An 8927-nucleotide genomic window follows, 5' to 3' on the forward strand; every position below is an offset into this window, starting at 1 on the left:
AATCTTTCTTCCTTTGAAACTTGTAACATAAATAGCTAAGTATGTTTTTTGTCAATCACTTAACATGCAGTCGCTTTTAGATTAACTTTAACGTTAAATACCCTAAAATAGCATGATTGCACTATCCCTAATTAGTCGCTGGGTCATGGGACATCCGATCAGAGATAACCCGGAAGTAAAACCCGGAAGCGCTCCATAGCTGGGGTGTGAGTCTCAGCAATCATGTCCAGTGCCAAGCCATGCTGTTTGGTCATCTGTAGTGCTGCTATAGATGGTAAGAACTAAAAGTAGTGTGTGGATACATCGGAATGTTGTTATATTAACAGCTGTCTATGGAGTGTGTCAGAACTTCCGGTTGGACATAGGTCTTCAATTGGTCAGAGTAGAGTAGAGTAGAGAGTATTATAAAGTGATGTAGGTTTGGGCCCCCTAGCGGCTTATGTGGAACTGCAGGGGCTGATTTTGCTTTGTACTTTGGAAATAAATATCGTGCGAAGGGGTTTAACCAACAAACCTAGTAATACAGTACTAGTATTGCAGCTGCCACGTCTCTTTTAAAAGTTGTATTGTTTCTGCAAAAGGACAAAAGAGGCAGCTACAATAGATTTGTTTATCAACTTTATGGGTACCAGGCTAAGCTAAGTGCTGCACTCAAACCCCAGGTTTTTAAACAATATGCAATGTCCTAAATGTCATATTTCTCTTGCTAAAATTGCAAACTGCATGTTTTGTGCAGGTGTGTCAACACAGCCGTTCATCCAGGCAGTCACTCTGCTAAACTCTGCCTTTACACTACAACTGGCTACACCTAATGTGAGTATGAATGAATGAATGAACTTTGGAATTTTATAGAAGTAAATGCACTTAAAATATTGGTGCTGTTTTATTATACTGTCCATATCAAATTCCATTTTGTATTGTCCTTGTCTCGGTCAGCAAGGCTAGCCCTTTGTAGTTGCCACAGGTAAGTTGGGCAAGTTTGGCTGTACATGCTGAACAGCCAAACCAATAAATGAATAAATAAGAATAGATATGAAAACTAGAAAATTTATCTTGTAAGAGCTATATTATATCAGAAGGAAGTTTTCACCATCATGTTATGCCCTGTAGGGAAAGGCTATTGAGTTTGTCCAGCAAGATGATTCCGGTCGGCGCTGGCTGAACGATTTCCGGTCCAAGAGTGTGGCCACGCCCACAAGACTGGATACCATAGATGGTGGGCTACTCATATTTGCCCCTGCCAATTTTTACTTTATCTAACGTAAATTGAGCAGTGGGACTGCATTACATGTATTAGCAGCAACACCTCGCTGCTTTGTTGAATAGAACCAGTCAGATTGTCCTGAGGAAGGCGGCACATGGATCTATGGATGACTGTTGTTGTTAAAATATCTTGGTTGTCAATGAAGAACCTTGTTATTCAACAACGTAAGCTGTTGAGCAAGTCAGCCTGCATAAGGTGTCATGAAGGTAAAAAGTATGTAGAATATGATTTTGTTTCTAAGCAACAACAAGATCTTTTACCAACAAGGTCAATCCACACAAGTATAACTTGTGCCTGGCACTGCAAACCATCCCATACAAACATGACCTGTTCTTGGTACTGAATACAATCCACACATGTATGACCTGCCCCAGGTACTGAAAACTATCCACATATGCATGACCTGTCCCAGCTACTGAAAACCATCCACACAAACGTAATCTTTCCCTGGTATTACCTTGATGATACCTTGATGATGTCTAGGTGAAGTAGGCTGCGCCTGTGTAGTCACCCTCCTGACGATCGTGGTATCTCTTCTTACTCCAACATAAGTCCAACCTCGTTTTAAACGCGTTAACAGACTCTGCCTCTACGACCTCAGCCGGCAGCGAGTTCCAATTTTGTACTACTCGAACCGCAAACGACTGGCGACGTACCAAGGACTTTGCCAGTGGCACCGTAAGTTTGAAGCGATGCCCTCTAGTTGACTGATGTTGACTCTCGGTGAAGAAACTCTGTGCTCTAACCCTCTCCCTTCCCGTGAGGAACTTAAAGACTTGTATCATATCCCCTCTGGCTCTTCTATAGTGGAGTGATGGTAGCTTCAAACTCTCCAGCCTAACACTATACGGAAAGGACTTGAGTGTTGGGACCAGCCTTGTTGCTCTACGTTGTACCTTTTCCACAGTGTTCTGGTCGACCTTTGAATGCGGCCCCCAAACAGCGTTCGCATACTCTAAATGGGGGCGAACCATCGATTTGTAGAGGAGGGGCACTGTTACTTCATCCAAGTTACTGAAGGTTCTTTTTACCAGCCTAATATTTGGTTTGCCTTTTGCGCTGAGACTGTGGTGTTAACGTGGAACTTTAACTGCTCGTCGACAGACACCCCGAGGTCTTTCTTGACTTTGGTTTCTTCCAGAATTAGCCCACCCAGTCTGTACTCTGCTCTTTGGTTGCCTCTTCCCAAGTGGAGTACTTTGCATTCCCCAGCGTGAAGGGGGAGTTGCCACACCTCCGACCACTTTTCCACAGCTTGGAGGTCACGCTGAAGCGCTTCCTGATCCTCCTTGCATAGGATCGGTCTGTAGATTTTGCTATCGTCAGCAAAGATCTTCACTGCACTGGTCACAACCTCCGGCAGGTCGTTTATAAAAACAACAAATAACGTAGGACCCAGAACACTTCCCTGCGGGATTCCACTCTTGACGTTACGCCAGGAGGAGTGCGCTCCATTGATAACTACTTTCTGCCTCCTGTTGCTGAGAAAGTCCTGTATCCACTTAAGTGTATGGCCCCTTATCCCATATGAGTGCAGCTTGACGAGTAACCTCTTGTGGGGAACTGAATCAAAAGCTTTTTTGAAGTCTAAGTAGATGCTGTCCACTGGTTCCCCCCTCTCTAGACACTGTGACCAATCGTTCATGACTACCAGTAGCTGAGTGGTACAAGATCTTTTGGGTACGAACCCATGTTGAGCGTCTGTAAATAACTCGTTTGCCATAAGATGGTCGACGAGTACATCTCTAATGATGGACTCAAGTGTCTTGACAACCACGGAGGTTAAGCTTACAGGTCTGTAGTTTCCTGGGTCTTGTCTGCTACCCTTCTTGTGGATCGGAGTTATATGTGCTGTCTTCCAGTCGGCTGGTACGCATCCCGCCTCCAGCGACTTCTTGAAAATAACTGATACTGGGTACGACAGCTCACTTGCGAGTTCCTTCAGAAGTCTTGAGTGAAGACCGTCTGGTCCAGCTGACTTTGTTGGGTTGAGTTCTGATAACTTCCTTTCTACAGTTTCCCTACTTATCTCGAAATTGTCAAGAACTGAAGTCACTGTTTTGGCGTTAGCTCTGGGTATGCTAGATGTGTTCTCGTCCGTGAATACACTAGCAAAGAAGTTGTTTAGGACCTCCGCTTTGTCTAAGTCTGTCAGTGCCATTGAACCATCTGGTTTGACCAGACTACCTATTTTGGGCCTTGTACTGAGACGGGACTTCGTGTACCTCCAGAAGTTTTTGGGATTGTCCTTAAGATCCCTCACCAGCCTGTGCTCGTATTCACTGCACAGCTGTCGTGTTAGACTTCTAAGTGAGTTTCTTACAGCTGCATACCTTCTGAAGTCTGCAAGACTACCAGAGCTTTTCCATTTTGACCACATCTTCCTTTTCTTGTTTTTTACTTCCATTGCTTGCTTGTTCAAGTAAAGCTTATTAGGTCTTTGGACTCCTCTAGTCAATGGGATACACTCATCCACCACCTTATTGAGTAGTTCGCAGAACCTTGTCCATGCCTGAGAGACCTCCATGTGACTTATCTCAGTATCCCAGTCAATCCCACCCAGGTCCTCTTTGGCCTTCTGGTAATTGCCCTTGTTATAATTACGCCTTGCCTCCGGTCTAGGAGGTTTCTCCCTACTGCAGTTTATGACGAAGTTCAGACAGCAGTGGTCACCTTTCCCCAGCCCTGGCAGGTACTGCAGTTCCCCAACTGTATGCTGTTCATTTGTGATGATTAAGTCAAGTACGGATGGGGTCTGGTTGACCCTGTGTCGGGTGGGTTCTTCAACATGCTGGGTTAGAAAATTGTCATCAAGACAATCCAGGAAATGCTGGCAATGGGGGTGTGCGCCATCAACTGCAGTCCTCCCTTCCCAGTCAATTTCCTTTAGATTAAAGCTGTTGAGCAAGTCAGCCTGCATAAGGTGTCAAGAAGGTAAAAAGTATGTAGAATATGATTTTGTTTCTAAGCAACAACAAGATCTTTTACCAACAAGGTCAATCCACACAAGTATAACTTGTGCCTGGCACTGCAAACCATCCCATACAAACATGACCTGTTCTTGGTACTGAATACAATCCACACATGTATGACCTGCCCCAGGTACTGAAAACTATCCACATATGCATGACCTGTCCCAGCTACTGAAAACCATCCACGCAAACATAATCTTTCCCTGGTATTGAACACAATCACACCTACTTGACCTATCCCTTGTACTAAACATGATACACACAAACATGACCTCTCCCTACAATGGCCTGTCCCTGGTAATGAACACCATCCACACATACATAACCTGTTCCTGGTACTGAACACCATCCATGCATATAGTGCTTATGTCTAGACTGAACACCATTCTCACATACATGACCTGTCTCTGGAATGAACGTCAACCACACAAATATGGCCTATCCATGGTACTGAATACTGTCCACACAAACATGAGTTGTCCATTGTAGTGTGCACCAGTCACACATGGTACTGAACACTGTCCACACAAACATGGCCTGTCCTTGGTACTGAATACTGTCCACACAAACATGAGTTGTCCATTGTAGTGTGCACCAGTCACACATGGTACTGAACACTGTCCACACAAACATGGCCTGTCCTTGGTACTGAATACTGTCCACACAAACATGAGTTGTCCATTGTAGTGTGCACCAGTCACACATGGTACTGAACACAATCCACACAAACATGGCCTGTCCTTGGTACTGAACACAATCGACACAAACGTGATCTGTCCTTGGTAATGAACACCATCCACACATGGTACTGGTCATTATTCATACAAACATGGCCTGTCTAAGTATTGAACACTATCAGCTCAAATGTGACCCATTCTTGATATACTTATTAGAAACCTGACTACGTCTAATTTTTTGCTACATTTATACCTGTACACTGTAGTTTCCCGCTATGCCTGTGTGCTGATACCTCCTGCACCTGGTGCCCTGTACGACCTGGCAAAGGATGCAGATGTGGCAACTATTCTCAACCAAGCAGTTGCAGAGAGGAGTAAGTGATATCCACAACTGTAAGCTGTATACAGTACCTACCTATATGGTACTTTCACATAGATTTTACGTCTGTTTTTAAATTACATTTTTACCTCCATGGAATTCTAGGTATTGTTTTTGGTGAGCCTGTGCATGTATGTCTGTATATGTATGTGGTCCTTGTCATTTCTGGTCAGCATAACCTCTGAATTGATTATTTTGATATTTGGTATGTTGCCTTGGGAAGACAAGGTCAAGATTGACAAGAGACCCCATGGCAGACTTCTTTAGTGCTACAACAGAACTTCCAGTTGCATCTTCTGTCTTTAACATTAGTTTGGGTACTACCCTCCATAGTGACTGCTGGCTCAATCCTTTCGCTTGCTGTAAACCATGGTTAGCAAACGAAAGGATTGAGCCAGCGGTCGCTACGGAGGATGGTACTCAGGCTACTTTAACATTTTATGGCACTGCCTGTTGCAGCACCACTTGCTACCACTTGCTATTCTAATGTGGTCAGTTGTAGTTAGGGATCATATAATCCCCCCCCCCCCCTCCAGTCAGTTCTATTGACTCCTCTGTTAGAGTTGCCAACTGTGCCTCTTGAGTTGCTCCTGACGTATCCCTTGGCCATTAACTGTCACTAAATTACATTTTTACATTTGTTTTCAGAGCCAGTTTGTGCAGTAGGACTGGGGGTGGCAGGTCTCTGTGGCGCTATGAAAGATGACAGGCTAACATGGACCTTTTCAAGTTACAGTTTAACTGGGGTAGGTTGCACATCTCTTGTGTAATTGTAGTTAAATGTAGTGTATTCTGTTTCTAGACTCTTGCTACCTACACAATCTTTTCTCAGACAAATCTGGTAAAAAGAATATTTCAACCAGTTACATGTACAATATACTTTTTGGGTTGTACAGGTAGTCATTATGTTGTACACTCCTACCTATTAGACAGCACGGTTGGAGATCACTGTCTTTCTTTTGACTCCTTCCTTCTTTATATCTTCAGCCGTCAGTGTTAAGTTTAGCAAAGAGTCCGTCCTTTGCCAACTTGCCACTAATCATAGAGGATTTCATCAAGGATAATGGTGCAGTGTACAGCGGTAAGTCCCATATTTTATCTTGTTGACAGTACTCATTTGATTTGTTTTTTGTCAATTTTCATACTTCCACCAGGTGCCATAATACATGTACCAAATCAAAAAGCATTGTTATAGAGGCCCTCTCAAGATTATTTTGAACACCTAAATATCTTAAGCGTATATTCCTGAGGATTACTGATACTGCACAAGCACATTTCTTAACATAGCTTTACATTGATGTTGTTGTTTTTTCATGTGGTTGTATCATTGCCAGTAGAAGTATGAGAGTTGATGTTACTCCCTTCATATGATGGATTCATATGAGAAAGAAAGAAAAACATTGGGTTGCATTTATGTACCCTTAATACAGTCAAAGCTGGTACGACTTGTATACTTAAACATGTACATGAGGAAATCCTACACAATGCTTTTTCTCAATGCAAATTAAGGGATTACAAGTTCATGTTCATGTTTCATGACATGTGACTTAGGCTCTAGCAAATGTTTATTTGCAGTCACAAAAACTAAGTTATGTGCAGTCAATAGTGAAACTTCAGTGATACTTTTTTGAGATAATGTCAACATTTTATTCATATCAACAAATTTGAGTGATTGTCCTGTCTATTATTGTTCTACAGCCAGTAAGGCAGACCATGTCCATGTTGTGGTGGATCAGAACCTGATCACAGGACAGAATGAAGAGTCAACAGTGGTCGCTGTGCAAAATCTCATCCTCTTGTGCAATGCTAGGTAAGACCACTTCTGGGATCATAACCTATAAAATCATGATTTTAATTAATGCATTGTAATATGTATCAAAATGTAGCATCCCCCCTCCATGTCTAAACCGTTCTCTTTTCAGTTTTTGACCTCTAATTAGGTAATGTCGTTAACAGGCAAGGCAAACAGAATCTGCCAAGCTGATGACAGAGACGACAACATAACATTGCCAAGACTGTACATCAGGCTGACTATCTTCCACTCATCATCAAAGCCAAAAACTGCAAGATTGCCATGATCTTAGACTTGTCCAGATTTAGCCCAACTCCAGGAGTTTCTCTGCAGAAAAAAAAAAAAAAAAAAAAAAAACCCTCAAAAGTGTGGATGGTGACTAAAGTGCTCCTGGAATAACCAAGATGCTAGGGGGAGGGGGGAGCTGCAAACAAGAGAGTATAGGGATGTATTAAAAACAATAAATAACATGAGTGGGCAGGCATAGAGTAAGGTCGGTCTCCTATTCCATAAACATTGTACGTCATAGGCTGGTGATAAAACCTGAGTGTACTTTTCAATGTACTTAATTTGTGACTTAATTTGAAATTATTCATGTTGTGGAACTAATGTTATAACCAAACGTTATTATCAAATTGTTGCAATACTGTAGTTGGATGACATTCCTACACATAATTCGTTCACTCACATGGTAAAAAAAGAGAAAAGCTGAACATTGCAATTTGCACCTAGCCTTGTGTTTGACCATAGGTCACAGGACCTTTTTCTATTAACTCTTCTATATGCCATAGCAATATCCAAGGAGGTTGAAACCTCTCTGCAATATCTAACCTACATGAAGGATATTAAAATTTCTTGTGGCTAAATTTGTGTCTGTTAGCGTTTTATGTCCTGCCATTGTAGATGCTACAGGGTTTGACAAGTACATAATGCTGCATTGCCCAAAACTAGTGAAGTTCCAATTTTTCAATTTTTTTTTCTAATTCCATTTTTTCATGTGTAGCTGTGGGTGGATATTAGCCTTAATAAAAAAGTCTGTTGGGTCTGGTAGATTTTTTGTACTTGTACTTGCCCTATATGGCAAGAGAATATAAAAAAAAAAACTTGTCCAACCCTGTAGGCTGTACTATAGCAGACATTATGTCATTGTCTCTGACTGTCTGCTTGTCTGTCTGTCTACATGTGTTTTTGATATGTAACAGTGGGGTTCTAGCGCTGCCAAACTGACCACGCCAACAGCTCTTGAGCTTTTGGTGTTGTGGTTAGCACGTTGGATTTGTGATCCGGCTGCCCGGGTTCGGCGCGGGTTCGAATCCCGGGAGTCGGGGTGTTGTTTCTTTCTGTTCTTACTCGCCCCTCTGAATTTCTACAATGGTTCCCACACCGGGAATCGAACCCGGGCCTTGGCGGTGAGAGCGCCAAATCCTAACCACTAGACAGATATGGCAATGTCTGAGGTCAGAAAATTACTTTGTGCTCACACTACATGTCCCCCACTGAAAGCTATAATCCGTTTGTTTTACCTATATATGTTATGATAATATGCTTCTTAGACAGACAAATCATGACAATATCATGTTTTCAGAGTAATATATAAACCTGCAGTTATAGAGGAAGTGGCCAGGAGGCCAAAAATCTGTGAAAACATGATGTCTTTGTTCAAAATGGTAGGAACATTCTTAATTTGCATATCTAATGAGAAAATGCTTAGTTATTAATTGTCAGTGTAACAGTGGGGGTTCAAGTAGCGCTAACTGACCATGCCAAATGCCTGTCAGGCTTTTAGCTTGATCAGTTAGGCTGCTAGTGTTGTGATCTGAGGGCCCGGGTTCGATTCCCAGGT

The 8927-nt window shown here is 42.5% G+C and overlaps 1 protein-coding gene across 2 annotated transcripts; it reads left to right on the forward strand.

Moving 5' to 3' along the window:
• Positions 1–93: 93 nt before the first annotated feature.
• Positions 94–7950, forward strand: LOC118410957 (glutamine amidotransferase-like class 1 domain-containing protein 1). Of its 2 annotated transcripts, none has more exons than XM_035812937.1 (8): positions 94–274; positions 737–813; positions 1111–1216; positions 5180–5287; positions 5941–6038; positions 6280–6373; positions 6991–7102; positions 7215–7950. In XM_035812937.1, the coding sequence occupies exons 1-8, from the start codon at positions 223–225 to the stop codon at positions 7219–7221; spliced, it is 654 nt and encodes a 217-aa protein (XP_035668830.1). In that variant the 5' UTR covers positions 94–222; the 3' UTR covers positions 7222–7950. The 2 variants fall into 2 exon arrangements, with proteins under 2 accessions (XP_035668830.1, XP_035668829.1); XM_035812936.1 differs by having other exon boundaries at positions 95–274; positions 7249–7950.
• The last annotated feature ends 977 nt before the right edge of the window (positions 7951–8927 follow it).

The sequence above is a fragment of the Branchiostoma floridae genome, chromosome 3 (genome assembly GCF_000003815.2).
Source record: "Branchiostoma floridae strain S238N-H82 chromosome 3, Bfl_VNyyK, whole genome shotgun sequence".
NCBI lineage: Eukaryota > Metazoa > Chordata > Leptocardii > Amphioxiformes > Branchiostomatidae > Branchiostoma > Branchiostoma floridae.